The sequence below is a fragment of the Micropterus dolomieu genome, linkage group LG02 (genome assembly GCF_021292245.1).
Source record: "Micropterus dolomieu isolate WLL.071019.BEF.003 ecotype Adirondacks linkage group LG02, ASM2129224v1, whole genome shotgun sequence".
Lineage (NCBI taxonomy): Eukaryota > Metazoa > Chordata > Actinopteri > Centrarchiformes > Centrarchidae > Micropterus > Micropterus dolomieu.
In genome coordinates, this window is record NC_060151.1 from 6773071 (window position 1) to 6794179 (window position 21109).

A 21109-nucleotide genomic window follows, 5' to 3' on the forward strand; every position below is an offset into this window, starting at 1 on the left:
TGTATATATATATATATACATATATATATATATGTATATATATATATACATATATATATATACATATATATATATGTATATATATATATATACATATATATATATATATATATATATATATGTGTGTGTATATATATATATATATATACACATATATATATATATGTGTATATATATATATATGTGTGTGTATATATATATATATACATATATATATATATATATATTATGTTTATATGACATACACAATTATATAATAGTTTGACATTTTGGGAGCTCATTAAGATGAGAAAGATGATACAGAGTAGTATCAATCTTCTCATCTCAATTTAGCTCTGTGAAATTGAATATGCATATTTTTCGCAATAGTCCAAGTAGCCTACCCAAGTCTCACACAGACACACGCACGGCAATCAATTAAATAACCAGAAATTGCCACACAGTGAACTTGGGTAACTGCAGCCTTCGGGACGCGCCAGACCCTTGGGGGGTTTTCCTATCAGTTGCATTTATTTAGTCAAATTAGGCTGCTAAGTCAGTTTTTATTGCCACAAAAACCCATGGCCTCATTTTGTTACCCTGCATAGTAGGTGGGTATCTGTGGTTAATGTTTGTAGCAAACTGAGGAGTCCAGTGCTTTGATGAATTGTACATCCTATTAGGATCTCAGTGTTTTTATGCTGCGTGGATGCATATCCATTACTGAGATCAGATAATTGCGAATGAGGTCTACATTTCTACATTAGAGATGATTCAATAAAGCTGTTTGAGACTCCCAGACTCATAATTTATTTAAGACACCATCTTACTGCAGGGCTGCTCTGCAGAATTACTGGAGTTCCAAATAATGGTCCCTGAACTTGCAGCAGTCTATATTCAGAATATGAGATTGCTGCGTGATTCTCTTTCTTACACACACACACACACACACACACACACACACACACACACATTCATTTCCTTGTGTGGGTCAGGAATGAACGAGGATGGTGGAACTTGTCTGGTGCAAGTCCCCAACACTTCCTCATGTTTTACTTTGCACACCCAGGATTGAGGAATTTTTAAACAGTGTATATTTTCTTCATGGTCTTCATGTCCGTACATGGCTGATCCACATGATCCGCACATTCTAAATGCAGCTGTTTTTTTACAGAGTTGTTTTTACAACAGTCCTGCCACTTCTTGAGGTGGAGGAAATTAAGATCTCACCTGAAATCTCACACAAGTCATACCATTAAGGAGGAAGAGAAAGAGGATAAAGTTGTTCTTTGGTTAAAGAGAGTTTATTCCCTGATGCCACTGCACCAAGCAGTGCATTCCCTGAGAGTTTCAAAGTGGGTAGTTGATGTCCTTCCTCGAGACACTTCGACTAACTCCTTGTACAATTTTTCCACACTGCACATTAACACAATGGAAGCAAGATAAAACTAACTGTGGCCCAAGTTAATTGTCTGCTTATTCCAACTACACAGCATAAAATGATGATGATGATGAAATCATTACTGAATTTATGATCACAGACAGGGACACAGCTTAAAAAGGGCAACATGAATTGCATTTGAGATAACCTCATCCATTTATTTTCAGTCCCTACTTTTTATATTGAAATGGCTCCATTATAATCCATTAGTGCTGATATTGTAGCTGGAACAAGGACAGTGCTTCTTCCTGTACCTTGCCAGCAAAGCAGTGTTCTCAACATTCAAGGCTAGTCCTCACAAAACCTAATGTGCGTCACTGGTAATAAAATCAAAACAGTCCTATTAAAAATCCAGGCACAGGCCTTTCAATCTCCCAATCACAATGTTAATTAGACATTGTTGACAAATTCAGCAAACATATCAATTTTAATAACTGGAAACACAACATTTTACAAATGAAATGCAGTATGCTGTGCTTTGCTCACTCAGCAATGGATCTACAAACTTTCCCTGAATACACCTGCGTCCAAACATCGCCCTCTGTTGGGGATGCAAGTATATTGCCCACACAGCACGTGAGGTTTGGTAAAGAAAATAAAAGATATTTAGAACTTAACACGGGTTAAGATCATAAACAATATAATGAAACATTAAAAACAAATAAACAAAGCAAAAAATACTTCATTTGTGAGACAGCATTAATTAGCCTGCTAAAAGTGAACAGCAATCGTGAGTTTACTGGACTCATAAGGACAGGGCAGGTAACATTTTGTGTAATTACATTTACATGATGTCACTTTTATTTGTGGCCATGTTTAACTGAAATCCGTATATACACCAACCTTGTTGACTCACGCCTCATCATATGAAATGCTGTGATGACAGCAGAAATAGACGGTGAGATGCTTTTCATGAATTGAAACCTAGTCTTCTCTAAATGCTGGATAAATTCAGAGCTGTGTAGATCAAATTAGTTGTGGTGCAGATGAACCCTGTCAGGTTGCAGAGGCTGGACAACCCGTGGTAGCGGCCAAACGTGCTCTTGTAGACTCTGTACTTGGGGTCTTGCTCTTTGAGCTTAGCGTAAGCCTCTTTCTGGCTGCCCAGGCCAATCTGGTTCCCCAGGCCATGCTCCTTCTCCACCTCCCTCATCTGGAACATCGCCTCAGTGACCGCCGGGCCAAACCACTGTGCGTTCAGACCTGCCATGATCAGCGCCACAAAGTACAGACCCATCTGAAAGACAAGAAGAGATACCTTACAGGAAGACAACATGGTGATGGTTGATTTGGAAATATTGTGATTAAAATAAGCATTTAAAATTGTATGTTCAGGTGTGATGTTTGACCTGCACACTTTCATGCCAGTCCAGCAGCTCTCTTGGGTGGTACACAGCATACACAGCCAGGCTGACAAAGTTGCTACCCAGCAGACAGTAGAAGTATACGGGGAAGAGTTTACTCTGCACCAGGCCAAAGGTGTGCCGAGTTACCTGCCACACCAATGCAAAACCTACCAGCACAGACATTAAGGGGTCAGAACACAAAATGTATGTTGCAGCCATGACTATTCTGTTTGTGAGCTTCATACCTGCTATGAAGGTGACCCAGACCTGCATGCCCCAGGAGAAAGAGAGCACCAGAAGGTGTAGCACTTTGATCAAGTCTGTCGGCTCCCCCTCTGTTACCATGGTGTCAGTCTGCAAAATACATACATTATAGCCTACATCCTTGTGTTTTGTTGAAATTGGCTTTACTTTCTCATTGTGAGAAAATAATTACTAAATCAAACTTTCCTTCTGACCTTGATCCCCCCCCCCCAAAAAAAAAAAAAAAAACTGTGCATGCACATCTGATGAAGGTGACAAAATATGGAAATGTTCATACTGGCTCTCAGCTCTCATAAAGCCGACGTTTGCAACAGACACTGAATTACCAATTAAAATATATACTGTATTTTGTCTTTTAGATGTTAATATTGGCAAGAAAAAAAGCAAAATTTATTTTCTTTGCCGTTAAGTATTTGACAGATAATTACACGTTACTCTGAGGTGATGTTCCTGTTATGAACATAAACACACAAAAATCCAAAAACACAAATCCTAATGGATTTATTTGGGTTTTGGGAGGGGAGGTGTTGTGTCCTGTTTGCACCAATCCCAGATCATAGAGCATATATAGAGAACCATAAAAACATGTCTTCAGTTTCAAAATCATGTTTACAAGTAAAATAAAGTCATTATTAAGGTGATAAAAACGATATTAAGTATGTTTTCAGAGCTGTTAAAGGTAGCATGCCGTCTCCGGGACCACAAACAGAACAGCAGGACTGAGGCCACCGAGATAAAGGTCCTGTGTAACGTGCAACAAAACTGATAAGCCCCCAGAGAGAGATAAGAGTGCAGAGCAGAGAAAATACGTTTCGGATTTCACTGTCAATTAAAATGTATATAAGCATCCCCCCGAGGGAACAATTTATCTACACGGAGCGATAAAGGTAAATGCGTGAAAGAGAAGCCAGAGAAGCAGAGTGATCCTGTACTGTGTCTACAGCAGGTTCACTGGTCCCAGTTAGAGAAGTGACAAGCTAACCAGCTTTAGCCTCGGAGCTAACAGGAGAGTTACACAAGCTGTATGTCTGCAGCGTATCTTGCTTCATTTTGCATTTCACATGTACAATTACTCACTACGCGTTACACAAACCTGCACCTACCTTGGTGTCCTTTTCCTGAGAGTAATTAGGAATGTCAAATTCAACTTATTAACGTTGGTGTGATTCAAGATCCAGCCGAGCTACTTCCTCTGTCATAATATTATGGCAACAAGCCCCGCCCCTCCGGGAGAGACGGACCATGGGATTCTTTGCAAGTGAATATTTCATCTTTTCATCCATTTCTAGTCGATCTCTCCTCTCACGGTCCTGCCCTTGTGTTTTACTTTATAGCCCAACATGTTATCCCCTGCTTCACTGCCTGCGTATTCTCCAGATGAACAGCAGCTTGCCATTTGAAAGAGAGTTCCTATTTTTTTGTAGGCCTACTGTCTTTGTTAGGTACAGTATTCAGTACTTTTGGGTGGTAACTTTCTCATTTCACAGAGTACGCCCCCCTACTTCTGAAGTTGGATCTCTTGCACTACAGTAGGAAATGTGTCTTATAATAAGATACCACCTATCTGTCCATGTAGCCTTATAGGTCATAGGTCTACATATAAATGCATGTATTTAATTTGAATGGCTGAAATATTAGGATGAGCTTCCATTAAAGGAGGCCATGGACTAGACAGTCAGTCTATAATGAAAATAGGCTTGTGTCTTCATTAAAAGTTGAATTCATAAAACGAAACTCAGTCTTGTTCAAATCAATAAACTATACTTGTTCTAGTATGATTAGCTTGTGATGGCTAATGTTATCAAGCTTTATATTTTTTTAGTCAGTTGTGCGACTCTTTTAGCATTTACCATTATCAAATAATTACATCTTGTGGCCACAGAGGCACAGAGTTTGAATTTGAATAGTTTAAATATTGTGGGAAAGTACCCGAGTTCATAAGATTGTTAAGTGGTAAAAAACAAACAAACAATAGATCAAGCATTTAATTTAAATTACTTAAGCAAGAAAAAAAAATAGCAAAGAAATAGTGTAGGTCATGTATAACATATAATAGGCCACTTACTGTTGTATGTCCAGATCTCTACACAAAGCCATTTGAAAGTCTAACACTAACATTTTATCAGCTCAATGTATCTTACTCTGCAAAGTAGCCGGTGACCACAAAAGTCAGATAGACGTAGTAGTAAAATTCCCTTTGATGGTTTACTATAAGAATACTGCACTGTACTAAAATATTAAAATGTATGAGATTAATCAGAAATACTCCAGTACAGTGCCCTCAAATCGGATTTTCCACTTATCAAAATTCTCATCACATATTGTCATCTGTATCTGCATTGTCCAACCACTCACTTAAGTTATATAATACTACATTGTGTGAAATTAAAGCCACCATGCTAATTATGCTCCATTAAATCAAGTGAGAGTGGATATTTAATTTTGTCTAGACCTGTAGTAAGTGTTATTTTATTACCTGATTGCCTTCTAAAGTTAATTGCTCTTAATTGTTCTTTTTTTGTTTGTTATTAATGCACTGGTATAAACTCATAAGTCATTCAGTCAATTCAGAACACCACGTTCACATTTCAGTTGCAACTTGATGCTTTCTTCTTCAAATGTTTGTTTGTTTCACTTTATATTCCACAATAAAACATTTGAAATAAATTTAGATTTCAGATTATTTTTGTAGGCCTCCATTTTGTTATACTATTGCCTTCATTGGATGAAGACCACAAGGTCCCTGTTTGTGTGATTATATCTCAGTTTACAAAAGATGTATCCCACAAAAAGTATCAAATAAAACCACCTTGTGAAGCACTGAGACTCCTCTTGCACCTCATCAGTTCTCAGCAGTAGATTCTTTGACTGCCACAGCTGGAGTATTTCTGCTTGGGGAGGTTTCATTTATTTCTGTGGCTCTGTGGCACAGCAGGAGATTTTTCTGGAAGACCTGTGGTTGTAAAATTACAACATCAATTTTAGCTCTCCCAAAAACACGTGGAAATTTGTTTTGTTTTCAAAGATCACATTTACATAGCCAGTGAGTCCTATTGTTTAGCCTTGCAATGCAATTGGATAGTAAATATATAGGTCTGGCCATAAGGCCATGAACTCATGCAACTTGCAAACTTTCCTGGAAGCACATCTCCTTGTTTCATCATGAGTAAAATACTTTTTTGTGATTGTTAGAATATCTGGTTCATGTAAATATTAAGTTATTGTAGAATGCATGCATCAAATTAAGATTTTCAGCTTGTTATGTCTTTTCTGTAATTGTACAACGCTGGGTGAGGTGCTTGTTACAGTGCGCATGATGTCATTGTTGCTGTCCAAAATGAAGAGAGCGATGTTAAGATGGAATCGGACACCAGTGATTCGAGTGATGAGGAGGTGGTTGAAAATGTCAATGAGGTGGACAAAGAGAATGTCCAGGTGATGATGATGATGATGATTATGATGATGAGGTCATCAAGCCAACCAAGCCAACCAACTTAACCAACGATGCCCCGTGACAGGTATCGCTGGCTGAAACAGGATTTCATCAGTCCTAATACTGATTTCTCTGGTCTGGATGTCAGCAGTGATGCTGGTGCTGATGCTGAACAGGAGACAGGCACAACTAGCATCCTCTCTCATCCTAGTAAGAAACCTTGTCTGCTGTTTACTATATTTAATATTTCACAGATTATTCCGTTTTTAATGTATGTTTGACATCGCAAATTATTCCTTTCTTGTCTAATTCTGACAAACACAGCTGTCAACACACCAAGGAGAGGGCAGCCATCTTCAGGCAGTGGGCTGCCACAGCCTGAAGAGACCATCCTCAGGTAAGGGGGGATTCACCAAATGGGGTCCCAGCCAAGAGATCGTGGGAACAGATGTGCGCAGGGACATGGCCGCACATTTCCCAGTGAAGACAAGGAGAGGGAGGATGCTGCAGAAACTGGAACAAAACGTTATTCTAATGTTCTCTGGTGAAGAAAGTGAAATCTCCGTCTCTGCTTTTCAGAGGAAAGGAACTGCTTTGGGGGACTACTATTGCAAGTGAACTCTGGACACTGGTTCTATTTTTTTTTTTTATAAATACTGATTCATAAAAATATGACTAGTGGGTGATCATTACTCATGATATTTACTGTTATAGTGCTGTGCCAACTAGGCCCAATGTTGCAATATTACAACGTTTCTAACATAAAACCCGTCATTATCTGCATTTGAGGTCTTTTACAACAACATCTGACAGCTGGAAAAAAAATCAAATTTTTTATTTTATTTGGGTCATACAGGGTTAATGTTAAGGCGCTAGTATATCCAATGTGGATTTATTTTCTTCTATTTTCTTCTTAATTCTACTTTCTGAGGCAAAGTGCTCGCTGGAAGCCTGCTTGCCAATGCAGAGTGCCACAATATAACAGACGTGGTAATTCAGGCCTATTGATCTGCTGGCAAGTGTTTCATCCAGCACCCTGCTTGGAGTTATCCTACCTGGGCCAGAAAATCTAAAAGGTTGGGCTTGGCTGCATCCCTGTTGTCAAAGAACAGAATCACATCAAATGTGGGTATCAGTAATGTGTGATGTTCCTGTTCATCAGTCTATATCAGAGCCTGAATCACAGTTGCTTCTCAGCAGCATCTCAACCCATTACCTGGAGATGAAGGTGAAGGATTTTGCCAATTTCTATATTGTTCATTGGTTTACTAATTCCTTTTTTGGACACAAAAATGATGTTGATCATTACCGGTGTGCCAATAATATAATATAATAATTCACCTGGTGATCCCTCTTGAGAATCTTGAAAATTGCTTTTCAGAAATTTGCACATTCTCTCGACACTACATCTGCAACTAGGAAGTAATTTTTCCACCTTTTTTTTAATTTTTTTTTTTTTACATGTTTTAATTCTTGGATCAATCTTTTTATTGTCTTGCATTTTTTTTTTGTATGAAGTGTGCTCATGTCTACAGCAGAGGAGGGAGTTGACTTAGAAGACGAGATCCGCTATTGGATACATTTGGCTGTCAGTCTCTGCCTTTGAGCCAATCACACACCGGTCAAATTGCCAACTAACCAATCAGAAGCGGCGCCAGAGAGACGCTGTATCCGGATCAAGTTGAAGACACAGCATCCTCTACTGCATGAAGACAGGCATCCTTTTGGTAAGCCAGACTACATTCAACACTATTACACAGGTGCTAAATAATGGAATGAATGAACAGATGAAACACGCACCTCCGTTTTTTCCCTTCACTTTGAAAGTCGTTTATTAAAAGCAAATTCTCTCTCCTACAGTCTTTACCCACAGACTAGCAGCTGATTGACAGCTGTTAGCTTGCTAGCGTGTAGCGGTAGATTTTTGGGGCTTCAGTGCAAGCGTTTTGTTTTTTTTCCCTAACCTGTTTGGCGGTAGTTGAGCTGACAGTTTAGCTGCATGATTCAGATTTTGCTGTATCATTGGAGGAAACGTGAATTACTATCCTCGTGAGGTTATCATCACAGGAGCATGTCAGTTTTGCTCTGTATCTGCCTGTGAGCCAGGTGAGCAGTGATTAATGATGAACTATAATGTGTGAGTTCTTGTCTTCTACCTAGAGTTTACTTAGTTCACATAAAGCTTTAATTTTGTAGGCTTAAACCAGTTCTCTTGTTTAGTAGGTAAAGTAAATGCAAATCAATCAAAAGTGACTACCACAGTGAATACGTGGGAAAATATTTTTTTTAAATTCACGTTAATTCAGCAGCAGATATACAACATTACAAATGGGGCGCAGAAAGTCAAAGAGAAAACCACCTCCCAAGAAAAAAATGACGGGTAACCTGGATGTTCAGTTCACCTGCCCATTCTGTAACCATGAGAAATCCTGCGATGTCAAAATGTAAGTACCTCAGTGTAACTCCACATGCTTTAGAAATAGAGAGAAATGCATCATGACCAACGTGACTAAAATACTAACTGTTTTCCAGGGAACGAACCCGCAACACAGGAATTATATCATGCAGTGTTTGCTTGGAGGAGTTCCAGACTCCTATAACTTGTATCCTTTTAAGCAGCAAAAGATTACAACATCGTGGTTGCCCAGTTGTAATTACTTGCACCTGCCAACGAGGTTTGTTTTTGTTCCTGTTTGCTTGTATTTTAGGTTACAGTATATCTGATCAAGTCTTGTGAAATGAAAGGATGTAGAAGGTCAGTGATTAGTTTTTGGTTTGAATCCACACATTTTTTGAATACATTCTTTATATTGCAAGATGGAACATTTTAATTATTTCTCCTATTTTGTTCTGAACTATTGATCTTGATCTGAATAAAAAAACAATCATGCATATACATGCCATGATTGTTTTGTTTTTTTAATACGTGTGCTTTGATGCAGCTCTGGTTGCACATGTAGATAAAACATTCCTAAACACTTTCAAAAATTAAAATAAGAAATTAAGAGGGTTGTTTAGCCTCGGTGCAGGTTATGTGTCTGTCTGTCATTTGAAATGTCCCTTAACCTTTTCACAACAGATCTGTCCGAGCCAGTGGATGTTTACAGTGATTGGATCGATGCCTGTGAAGCAGCTAATCAATAGTCATGTTTTCCTGTGACTCGCCCACACTCTGACCTCACTCACTTACATTCCCCCCTTTGATTTGTCCGCTTAATTAGGTCCTGTTCAGCTAGCACAATGTAGCAAAACCTCAAATAATAGAAGCATCATGCTTTACATGATGCGCTTAGTTTAATTTTGCTACAGTGTGGCATTCTGAGCATGACACGTTCCTCTGGCTGGGCCAGATGGCCATTTTGTTTTGTCCACATCATGTTTCTCATTGTATAAGTTTTCTTATTTGAGTGATTATCTTATAAGTACTGTTTTTTTGTTTTAGATTAGATCATGTTTTCTCGTTTTTGGGACAACGTTGTCATATAATTATCTGTAGTCTTTGTGATTTATGGTTTAAGAACATATGATAATTCTCTTAAGGTTGTATTTAGTAGATGACATACTTTTGTGGAAGTAATTTTTTAGTTTTCAACCTGTCTCTATTGCACTGAAACGTTTTGTTAGTTGACAATTTTGTTAAACTGCCAAATCTTTTCAAATCTTGTTTTTTGGACCAGTATATTTGTACTGCTAGATTTTATTATTTTCATTTTTTAAAAATCACAATACTGTAATTTCTATTACACTACTTCTGTGTATTTTCAGGTAAAGACAGTTATGAGAATTAAATCGGCACCATATTTTTCAAGTGTTTTTATTGCACAAATGTCATGTTTAGTGAAATGCATATAAAGAGAAAACAAGAAGTTAGCAAAGATGTAAAGTTTGAACAATGTTGAAACAAAGCCAATACATTAAAGGTGAAATGTTACTATACATTTACTCAACATTGTTAATATTCTGGACATCACAGGGAAGAAATGAAAATTAATGCACTGTTAAAAAACCCCCCAACACACTACATTCCTACCATTTGATAGAATAAAAAAAGAATGTTTAGACATTTGATGGGTTAAAAAACACGGTACATGTGCTTTTCTTCCCACTAGATGGCTCACTGCTACATGTCCTAACTCATAGCTATGACGCCTTTGATCCTGAAGGACAATGAACCGTTTAAGAGCTCCAATCTATTGGAGCCCAGCACATGAATACAAACGTGAAGCTTCTTTAACAGCTGATTCAAAGCCAGTAAGTCTGAATATTTTACAAAGCAATGCAGAGGTTCTAATGTGTTACACCAGACCGCACGTGCCTGAGGCTCCTCTGTATATAACTTTGTAAATGAACATTTCTGCCTTCTAATGTGTGAAGTCCCATGACTGCTAATGAGCGTTAAATTACATTCAGGACGTTCAGTGGGTTAACAGTAGAACATGCAGAAATTTCTAAATGAGAAGCTCATCTCTATTTGGCATGATTCACTGAGCAATTATCAGCAAGCACCACTCCACCTTTGATATTGCCATATTGACTGTGGTGGATGAAGTTCTCCGGTACTGTACTTGAGCAAAAGCATTAAAACAAAGTCTCTACAAGTAAACGTCTTGCATTCAAAATGTTAGTTTATTAGCAAATTTAATTTATAGAAGTATGAAAAGTAGAAATACCTTCTGTGGATGTTATTACCTATACTTACAATGTATTTACTAATTTGCTTTTATGTGAAATTTTGTTAAGTAACTATAACAAGTGGCGTAAAACGTACGATATTACCATCTGAACTGCTGTAGAAGTATTAAGTGGCATCAAATGGAAATACTCAAGGAAAGTACCTCAAATGTGTATTTAGGGTCCAGTATGAGTAAATGTACTTAGTTGCATTCCACCACTGTTTACTTCACACAATGTGGAGCCAGGTAAAGTGCAAATGGAGTAACAGCACTAAAGCCAAAGTTGAATGAGGCATACGGCAAAATGTTTCCGAAAGGAAGCAAGAAAAAAAAAAAAAAAACAGGATAAAAACTACTGGTGATTAAGTGTACCCCAACTTCACACTAAATATCACAACTACCTACATTTGCTCTTCTACTTTATAAAATCATTGTCTGGTAGACCCCTCTACGTTTTCTAAATACTTCGTCAAAAACCAAAAGAGTCGTGCTGCACACAAGCCATGTAAATTAGTCCCATAAAATGGCGTGATGGGTAATTTGGCTGTCTTGTTCACAAGACTATCTGTCAGCCAGGTGCTCACAAAACAAAGCAATGTCCGCACAAAGCTACAAGTCCTCCTGCATATTCTGCCCCGGTCAGTCTGTGGACCTGGAACTTCTGTGTCATCCCGAGGAGTGGAATCCTGGAGCCCACTGACTTGCGGTGCTCCAATGTGGACATGGCCCCTGTTCCAACTGGGTCAAAGTTAAATAGCACCAACACGGTCACTTGTTTCCTTTCAAGGAACTGTTAAATTCTGCTTCGTCAGTGTTCAAACTGGATTGGAAGGGTAGGGAGGTGAGGACAGGGGTAAAAACAGTAAAAAAAGCCATAAAAAACAATCTATAAATAGCAAAAGTCATTAAATCTCAACTTCTGAGTGTTGTTTGGGTATTTTTAGCCATAATAAAATTCATCAGAGCGATGAGATGCAGAAGTTGGCCGCTTATTGACATAAGGTCAGAGTAAACATTATTTTTTTCTTTGACTCATGGAAAGACAAACAAAAAATTCCTAAGAGTAAAAGTATGTCGTAGAAATATGACGTCAATCAGTGTTAAATAACAGTCTGGAAAGTTTGCTCGTCACAAAGACAGCTGTGGTTGGTTGTCTGGATTAAGCAAAGAGGAGGAAGGGGGTGAGGATGTTTGTGGTTTCGTTAGTCAGAGTACTGGTTGTAGCCGTCAAACTCCACCTCACTCCCATTGTTATAGTAGGCCTCGGTGGGGTTGGTGCAGTACTTATTGTCGTAGACCTGGCGGGGCAGGCCGTAGGTTGTCATACCCTGCTGGGAGGCCACTTTGTTGGTGCCCATCTGCAGAGAGATGGTGGTGGTATCACAGTTCTCCAGCTCCAGCTTCTTGTCAAAGATGTGCCTCCTAGTTCCCGGGGCTGTCATGCCAGCCTGGGGGACAGAAAGCAACATGGGCTTTTATAGAAGCATTCTACAACTAACAATATATATGATGCGTTATTTTGAGGGGACAGCAAATTTACACTGTTATACAAGCTGTACACTCACTACTTTACATTGTAGCAAAGTGTCATTTCTTTAGTGTTGTCACATGAAAAGATATAATCAAATATTTACAAATATGTGAGGGGTGTACTCACTTTTGTGAGATATTGTATTTTTAAAGCCTCTTTAACAGAAGATTATTTGACAAGTCAAAGAATAAGACTAGTGATTTTGTTTTTCCACAAATCCCACAAAAAGATAAGAACCTACAATGAACTGTTAAGAAGTACTATCTGTGTATCTACAGATTGATATGCCTTATTCCTCTGTGCTGCAGAATTCTGCTGTTGTCAAAAAACATCCACATCCTTACAGTGGGTTTTATTATAAATCGACACGGGCACTGTAGTTTATTTTTCAGTTCCACATACACTGTCCTGCTCCTGGAAATACTCACTGGAGCAGTGGTTTCCAGTGTTTTTTGACTGATGTAACCCTAAAGCCCTGTCAAATGATGTCCATGTATTGCCTTTAACTAACTATTACAACAATTTATTTATTAATTTTAGCTATGTCAATTGTTAAGCGAACTTTTTCAACCAGTGGTTTAGAAGAGATCTCGGCTTGCCTGCAATTTTTACCATTTAATATAGAATGACATCAGCCTTACCCTTGAACTCAGTTTATCTTTAGAAAATGTGTGTTGTGTCTTTAAATCTGAAGTTTTATCTGGAACATAGTGTATAATGGATGAACAAAAACATAATTTTGGTGTCAAGTCTCTCCTCACCTGGCTGGCTCCCTTGTTGGTGCCCATCTGTAGGCTGATAGTAGACTGGTCCAGTGGGTTGTCCATGGCCATCTTGGAATCATACAGATGGCGTCGTGTGCCGTAAGAGGTCATGCCCTTTTGGCTAGCAAGCTTGTTAGTGCCCATCTACACACAAACGAGCAAAATGGAGTGAGTTAAATACACAAAAATGTTTGGGGGACAAAGTTGTGACTTTGGGCAGCACCTGTATGGCTGCAAAAAATTTAAGAGCACACCTATGATGGTCAAATTGACGCTTATCTGTTATCATTCTATTCTACACCAATAATCTAAAAGCAGGGCAGGTGAGAGAAGACTCAGTAAAGAGGTTTCTGTGAAGATTATTTCAGCAGGAGTCCAGCAGGGGGCAAAATGACAACCCACTGGGAAGTGTCTTGGCCAGCAGAACATCCCAGAACACATGTCTCTACAATCCCAAACACACAAGCATGGTCATAAAGTAGTACATTAGAGGTTCAGCATTTCTGCTGCTCTGACCTGCAGGCCTATGATGTTACGTCCCTCCCTGAGCTTCTCTGGAGCGAAGCGGCGCTGCTGTTTCTCAGCATACTTCACTCCCAAGTCGTACTTGGAGTGGAAACCTTTGGACTTGGCCTGAGATTGAGAAAAGTGGCAGAGACAGAAGGGAAAATGGGGGTAATAGTGTTTCTTTAAAACCCATATTGTTTTTATTATGCAACTGCTGTTGCCATATTGTAGTCCTAGTCCATGCAACACAAAGCACTCACATAGGTAGGCTGGTAGATGCTGTGTAAATAATTAAATTCAATTTTACTTAAATATATAGCGCTAAATCACAACAGTTATTTCATAGCGCTTTTCATAAAAAAGCAGGTCTAGACCGTGCTCTGTGATATTGTTTACAGAAACCCAACAATTCCCACTATATGTACAATATCAGCAGTGCTCATGGTTTCTGTAAGATAAAAGTAATGTTTTTGGTGACTCTCTCAATGTAAAAGTAAAAGAAAAGCAATAATATCAGCCTTTCCAACAACAGATGTCACTGGAGTAACTGTGTGTGTGTGTTGCTGTCCTCACCATTCCAGCCAGAGCTATGAGTGTGCACTGGACCTGAGTGTGGTTGACATTCTCAAACAGATCGTTGGCCTCAAAGATGTCATCTGGCCTCAGGCCGTACTCTGTGATCGCTCGTACAAAATTCCCTATGTTTTCCAGCTGAGGAAAAAAGCAGACGGATGGAAAAAACAGAACTAGTTGAGAAGAGCATTTATTTGGCATGTTCTATGCATGGCCTGAGTCATTTCCTTGTGTTTTAACTTGAATGCAGCGGTTTCTGTTAATGGAATTGTTAAACATTTGGGAAAATGCGCTTGCAGTTAGATGAGAAGATTATTACCATGCTCATATCTGTATGCTAAATATGCAGAGGTTTTCAAAGTAGGAGGGTAAATGTAAATGCTCCGTACTTGTATAGCGCCTTTCTAGTCTACATCTGCATTCACCATTCACACATATTCATACACTGGCGGAACAGCCACCAGGGGCAATTCGGGGTTCAGTATCTTTCCCAAGGACACTTCGACATGCAGCCTGGAGGAGCCGGGATTGAACCGCCGACCTTCCGATTAACAGCCAACCTGCTCTACCTCCTCTACCACAGCCGCCCCTGTGCTCCCTCGCGGGGCTCCAAACAGTTTCCGGGGTGAAGGTATGTCAAAATGCAAAATTGGGCTAGCTTGGCTCAACTGAGTGTCTATAGGATCGGATAACATAATAAAGTATGATCCCGTAGGTATCCAGGAATTGAACGAAACTTGCAAGTAACCTAAGGGCACGTGAGGGGGCGCCTTTATCCAAGCTCTGTCTGTGAGGAGGCCCACGGTGTCAGACTTTAAAAACCCCTGACGAAGCTACCACTAGCTGGTTAGCTTACCTTAGCTGTGTGCTTTTGTTTACAAGCGTATTACAGTGAGAATGTTTGGACTGGTCTGGATTTATGGAATGTAAATGAGCTCTGTGTTGCCAATGCCAATACAGTAGACTAACCAAAACGACTCTAACTTTGACTTAACTGCAGGACAAGTAAGGCTAATATTCTTTCCTTAGAGGTGTTGCATTACCTGGTGCCAGTTTTGACTGGAGGTGTTGATCTTCCTCACAGAACCTGGCTGGAGAACATTAATGAGTCTAAAAAGAGAGAGATACAAAATTCAAAAACGTCCTCTTTTAGGGGGAGTGAATGATCACCAGTGACTTTACAGAAATGAGTATGATTAAAGTTCTGATGTTTCTATGCCACAAGAACCCTTCTCAGTGTCTTTCCACTTACTCGCACAACAGGACTCCATCCTTCAGACTCTCCATGAAGTTGTCCCCGATCCTTTTGCCGGTCACATCCTGAATCCACAGCCTCAGCTCGTCTTCCTTCTGGGGGTCGTACTTCCCTGCCAGCTGGGGGGGTCAGACATAACATTGATGTTCAGTTTTGTTACTGCTAATTTCAGCCCATCAAACTCTCCATGGCCAAGCCTACTCTCCAGGGGCAGTCCTCCAGTCCTTGTAGTGAATTCCATTAGAAGCATATAAAAAAGGGATTGGGCAGTCAAGTGAAACCCAAGACTAAGAAATGAAAAACAGATTAATTAAAAAATGATGCACTACTTGCCCCTTGTAATGTTGTAGTACGGCTTTTTATCTCCGGCAGTAACACTTGTGGAAGAGCAAAAAGTTTATGTTAATGTAGCTTATATGCACCAAACTGTTAAATATTTCCCAGTGGAATAAAAATTCCATTCAAAATGATTACAATTGAGCATTTCCAATACAAAGTAACTGTGTGTAATTTCCACATAATTTCCAAAAAATGTCTTGGCAAGAACAATGTCGTTTGGCATTAATTATAGGGGGATAATAGGAATTCCTCTGAAAAAAAAATATCTAGGCCTATTTATTATTCCGTAATTATTGGACATTTCACTCCTCTCCATATTTGTTTTTCCACATTTTTGCATGTTCAGCTGACCTGCGGTACTCTCCAGGTTACAGCAGCAGTATAGCAATAGAATACAGTTTACTTTCCCTATATATTGGGCAGCTGTGACTCAGGAGGCAGAGCGGGTCATCCACTGACCACAGGGTTGGCAGTTTGATTCCCACCTCCTCCTGAACACAAGGTGTCCTTGGGCAAGACAAGAACCCCAAATCGCTCCTGATGGCTGGCCAGCGAATGATTTGTCAAAAACACTACCATAAAAATGGCATAATCATTTCCATAATGATTGGGAAATATAATATAACTATATACACAATACTCCAGTCTTAAAAAGGTACATGCACACACAGTTTATTTTTTTTATCTCTACTTCAGTTTATTACCATGTTTCTTTCATTCCAGGCTTTCAGTCACTAAAATGGTTTCTGCTTTATTTTCTCATAACTGTACTGTCTTTGAAAGTTTTACTGTATAATAAAAACATATTTTGAGATGAGGGGTTTAAAAAGAAGTAAAGAAAAATGAAAAAGGCCTGTGGACATTCCTGCATGGAGAAACACACTGGCCTCTCTCTCTTCTCTTCATGTATTTCTTTATTGGCACAAACATGTTGCCCCTAATACCTTGAATTCTGGCATGGGGTTTAAGGCTGCTCCCCCCCAAACACAAACACACACGCACACACACACACACACACACACACACACACACACACACACACACACACACACAACCTCATCCCCTTTTCCTGAATGTTCTGCAGATAAGTCTTCACAGTCTGGGTTCAGCAGCCAACACAAACAAGTATTTCAAAGCAGCAGGGATAGCGTAGCTTCCAGTCCATCACACCAAACTTGGGAGAAACAGTGTTCCCAAACACTCCTCCCTTTCCCTCTGACAGTCTTGCTCTCCCCCTGCGATTGGCCGAGCTCATATTCCTCTCTTACTCTCTTTCCCTCTCTCCCCCTGGGTTTTCCAGAATCTGCCCTTTTACAGTGAGCTGACTATTCGGACAAAAACACGTCTGATAAAGACAGGCCAAGATCGCCAGGTCCTGCTTCCAGCTGCGGTAGTTTAGCTCACAGTTTGATTTAGTCGTGTTGTTCTTCTCATTGTATAGCTCAGGAATGCAGTCAGGAATGCAGTCAGAAGTGCTCGTTTTACGAGCCATTTCTGAATCAAAAACGTGATTCACATAAAAGGAAAAACAGCACAGCGCACAAATATATCAGAAAGGCCTATGTGTTACTAAAAAACACCATAGTGTTGGTAATGCTGGGTATCAAACCTCAAACTTGTCCTCAGCACCAAATATTAAAAAACTGTCAAGTAGCCAGATGTGGGAAAAGTATTTAGATCCTTTACTTAAAGTGAGACTATGTAACTTTTGCTAAAAAAATGGCCTCTGTGGAACAAGTGACAATTATGGAAAAATTGGTAAATGCTAAAACATAGTAAGCACTAGTGACTCATGTCACTTTACTAGCAGCAATACCTATCCAAAATGAGCTAACATTAGCTAACATTAGCCACCAGGAGCAACCAATCATACCAGACCAAGTAAGGCTGTAGTGGGAAAACTCGTAAGTGTATTGAACTGAGCTACGGTGCATTTTATTTCATATGAATTTACCTTTTTATTTGTTCAAGGAAGATTGTGTTGTTTGTATTTTCTTTTATGAGTTCCATAGACTAGCTTCACGCAAAAGTACCAGTTCAACAATTTAAAATCCTACTTAAGTTAACATAAATGTTCTGCAGAAAAACAGTGCCTGTGAGTGATATTTTATTAAATATCGAAATATTATACAGATGCATCATTGCATATGCAGCATTTTACTGCTGTAGCTGGTCAAGGAGGAGCTACTTAAGGTTTTGTGGTGCCCACAACTCATAGACATCTGTGACCCCAAATAGACACTGCTTATTTTTGTAAAATTAAGCTTATCGTTTAATATATAAAATTTGTCAAATAGGCTAGATGTAGTGGGGTACAAAGTACACTATTTCACTCTGAAATTTAGTACCTGAAAATTGTACCTGTGCTTGTCTAAATGTCTGATCAAATTCTTTATCATGTTTACTCATTCTTTAAATCAGTTGTTTATTCAAATTAATATCTTGCCTATGGTTAATACTAAAATTAACCATAGGCAAAGTTATTGTACAGCTGCTTGTGTGTAGATCACATTTATATTTTACATTCATTTTTTTTATCTTTTTATAAGATGTGTACTTTGTTAAATGAAAAAAAGGGAAAGAAGATCCTGTCCTAATCTATATTTCTTTAGGTGAGGTATTGAAAATAGTTTTGGTAGCAAAACCCAAGTAAAACATTTTTCAAATGGTATATTTAAATTAAGTACTGGTCCACAACCTATGTAGAATCTCTCAGGCTGTTTGCAGCGCTGCATATTATCCTGTGGGGTCCAACAACGGAGAACAGACCATGAGTGTAAATACATCTAGTTGTTTGTAACTGACACATGGAGATCCCTACATCCACAAAGAAATAGTTCCACTGACATCATTTCTTTGCTAGGTGTCCTCATGTAGTGGATCCACGGTGTGAGCTGCAGGCATGACTTTGTCTGCGCCATCTGTCTCCTGTCCACCTGTGTCGTGTTAGGACAGTGTTTTGTCATTCATGACTCGGATGTAAACTGTTTAGAGTAAGGACACTTTCTCAAGTTCCAAGCCCCGGTCACTCCTTAAAAGGCCATTAGATCATGCTGATGCACCTGTGCGTCTTTCTGCTGCATCTCTGCTGCTCTCTGATGTCATTCTGCTGGAACGTACCATCCCTGAATGTCCCATGAAGCCCTACGACTCAAATAAAAATTACATTTCCCGGGCTGCCGTTGTTTTTACCCTACAGAAAACAGAACTACGCGTCTCCACTTGCTCTTGTGTGCATAATCGACTTGGAAATGATACAGAGATGGCAGCAAAACAACAGCCAGATTAGTGCCCCAAACCTCCAATTCTGTCTAAGACCCTGCTGACTGCTGAATTGCAGTAATGAAAGGAATGCGGGTTTCAAGGGAGTGCAGGGCACCTCCGTGTGAGATTATCGCCCTGATGAGAGATGCCACTATTCAGGGAAGAGGCCACATCCATCCGAGACAATGATCGTGATGATCTGGGTGCTGGAACAGTCACAGGCTGACCTTTCTCATCCTGTACAGACTGTCAGCAGCTCTGACTCATCCCAATGTACACTACTATCAGAGAGGAATATTGCACTCTACGTGGCTGCATCACTTTACAGATTCATACTTTACATAAGCATATCATCAGAAATCTGATGCATTTTTTTTTTTTTTTTTTTACAGATTAAACTACCAACAGTATGTAAAGTAGTCAAAACTCAACTCCTGGCAACAACAAAATGCTGCTTGCTTATTAATGCAATAAACCCCAAACACCAATGATCCGATGCACATGGCTAATAATACTTATTTATTTTCTACTAACAAATAACATTTTGAATGCAAGCCCTGTACAAGCTTTAATCATTACTTAAAATTAGAAATACCTTCATAGCCCATGCATCTTGACTGTCACTACCAGAGAACTCATCCTCACGAACATGTTAGATTTCTTCCTGTTTCAACCAGTTCGGTTTCTTCCAAAGAACCACTAACAGAAGAATTAAAGAGTATGTGCATACAACTCAAGCTTCCTCCCTCCTTGTGCTGCACTGTGTCAGACTAAATGCCCTGACCCTTAATAATCACAGAAATAATTTGGCCACTATGACCTACTTCCACCTCCAAAGCAAATACTTCCCTCACTGTGTGATCTATTATCAAAAGGCAGGAGTGTGTCGCCACAGCTGTTTCCCAAGCACACAACCCTGGAATCACACTGGAATGAGATGCTGCATCACATGACAGCCTCTTTTTAATTATTTTGCTTTTAACGGGGAACTCAAAATATCTGATTCAAGCCAGGCAGCAAGATCTTTGTGTCCTTTCTAATCTGTTTAATGGGCCAATACGTTATTCATGTAGACATGGCTGACTTCAACTAGCCTACACCAAGGTTTTATGCAGCAATATCCCATACTTTCTCCATATAAGGACCTCAAAATATCATCAACCATCTGACTATAACCCCCCACTGTGCAAGACTGTGTTTAAAGGAACCCCATCTTTGTGCTAGTTATAATTTAGGAAATAAATGGGCACACTGGAAGTTTGTACAGTATTCCTCATCATTGACCTCACTTGAGGTATCAATGCTCAGGCTACAACATGCCTATATCCTGTAAATAAACGTCATTATAATTTATATATACATGTATATATAAAGTACACCTACCTTACTCTTGACCTCTGCAGAAAGTCCGAAGACTGGGCCGCCCCTGAAATGTGCATGTGACATTCTGTTGTTTTGTCTATTTACAGTGGAGCTGAGGAGGGCTTCAAAAATGGAGGAGCAGGTTACAGCTCTCTGTCCGAGGCAGGGCGAACACACAGAAAAGTCCCGAACAAATCCGTGGGTATCTCGCTCCTTTGTTTTGTTTTCGTCGTCGCAGTCGTGCTCGGACCCGCTGTTATGGCTTTTGGACAACTTTCCGACACTGATTCTTTTTTAAACTCTTCCCATGTGTGTGCTCTCTGATTGGCCGGCCCCGCCGTCCAATCCGGACGCAGCCTCCTCATCTTAGGGGGAGTG

At 39.5% G+C, this 21109-nt stretch overlaps 3 protein-coding genes across 6 annotated transcripts; 1 reads left to right on the forward strand and 2 right to left on the reverse strand.

Moving 5' to 3' along the window:
• Nucleotides 1-1828: 1828 nt before the first annotated feature.
• tmem205 (transmembrane protein 205) lies at nucleotides 1829-4268 on the reverse strand. The gene is made up of 4 exons (XM_046072017.1): nucleotides 4134-4268; nucleotides 3012-3120; nucleotides 2770-2933; nucleotides 1829-2657 (listed from the first exon to the last, which is right to left on the reverse strand). Exons 2-4 carry the CDS (start codon nucleotides 3109-3111, stop codon nucleotides 2355-2357), a joined length of 567 nt encoding a protein of 188 aa, XP_045927973.1. The 5' UTR covers nucleotides 3112-3120; nucleotides 4134-4268; the 3' UTR covers nucleotides 1829-2354.
• A 3775-nt stretch (nucleotides 4269-8043) lies between these two features.
• Nucleotides 8044-10399, forward strand: elof1 (elongation factor 1). 4 transcript variants are annotated; one of them, XM_046072054.1, is made up of 4 exons: nucleotides 8044-8190; nucleotides 8773-8907; nucleotides 8996-9066; nucleotides 9543-10399. In XM_046072054.1, the coding sequence occupies exons 2-4, from the start codon at nucleotides 8792-8794 to the stop codon at nucleotides 9605-9607; spliced, it is 252 nt and encodes an 83-aa protein (XP_045928010.1). In that variant the 5' UTR covers nucleotides 8044-8190; nucleotides 8773-8791; the 3' UTR covers nucleotides 9608-10399. The 4 variants fall into 4 exon arrangements, with proteins under 4 accessions (XP_045928010.1, XP_045927994.1, XP_045927988.1 ...); XM_046072038.1 differs by having other exon boundaries at nucleotides 8061-8190; nucleotides 8770-8907; XM_046072032.1 differs by lacking the exon at nucleotides 8044-8190 and adding an exon at nucleotides 8200-8569 and having other exon boundaries at nucleotides 8770-8907.
• Nucleotides 10262-21003, reverse strand: cnn1b (calponin 1, basic, smooth muscle, b). Its single transcript, XM_046072031.1, has 7 exons — nucleotides 20753-21003; nucleotides 15764-15885; nucleotides 15555-15621; nucleotides 14512-14649; nucleotides 13948-14064; nucleotides 13429-13575; nucleotides 10262-12584 (listed from the first exon to the last, which is right to left on the reverse strand). The coding sequence occupies exons 1-7, from the start codon at nucleotides 20813-20815 to the stop codon at nucleotides 12339-12341; spliced, it is 900 nt and encodes a 299-aa protein (XP_045927987.1). The 5' UTR covers nucleotides 20816-21003; the 3' UTR covers nucleotides 10262-12338.
• Nucleotides 21004-21109: the final 106 nt, after the last annotated feature.

Excerpts from the sequence above, each read along its gene's own strand:
- tmem205 (XM_046072017.1), bottom strand. The coding sequence starts at position 3,111 with ATGGTAACAGAGGGGGAGCCGACAGACTTGATCAAAGTGCTACACCTT. Across the intron at positions 2,934-3,011 it reads CTGGGTCACCTTCATAGCAG|GTTTTGCATTGGTGTGGCAG; the intron begins GTATGAAGCTCA and ends CTGTGCTGGTAG. Across the intron at positions 2,658-2,769 it reads ACTGGCATGAAAGTGTGCAG|ATGGGTCTGTACTTTGTGGC; the intron begins GTCAAACATCAC and ends CTTGTCTTTCAG.
- elof1 (XM_046072054.1), top strand. The coding sequence starts at position 8,792 with ATGGGGCGCAGAAAGTCAAAGAGAAAACCACCTCCCAAGAAAAAAATG. Across the intron at positions 8,908-8,995 it reads AAATCCTGCGATGTCAAAAT|GGAACGAACCCGCAACACAG; the intron begins GTAAGTACCTCA and ends ACTGTTTTCCAG. Across the intron at positions 9,067-9,542 it reads GTTCCAGACTCCTATAACTT|ATCTGTCCGAGCCAGTGGAT; the intron begins GTATCCTTTTAA and ends TTTTCACAACAG.
- cnn1b (XM_046072031.1), bottom strand. The coding sequence starts at position 20,815 with ATGTCACATGCACATTTCAGGGGCGGCCCAGTCTTCGGACTTTCTGCA. Across the intron at positions 14,650-15,554 it reads CCAGTCAAAACTGGCACCAG|CTGGAAAACATAGGGAATTT; the intron begins GTAATGCAACAC and ends TTTTTTCCTCAG. Across the intron at positions 14,065-14,511 it reads TCATAGCTCTGGCTGGAATG|GCCAAGTCCAAAGGTTTCCA; the intron begins GTGAGGACAGCA and ends TCTCAATCTCAG.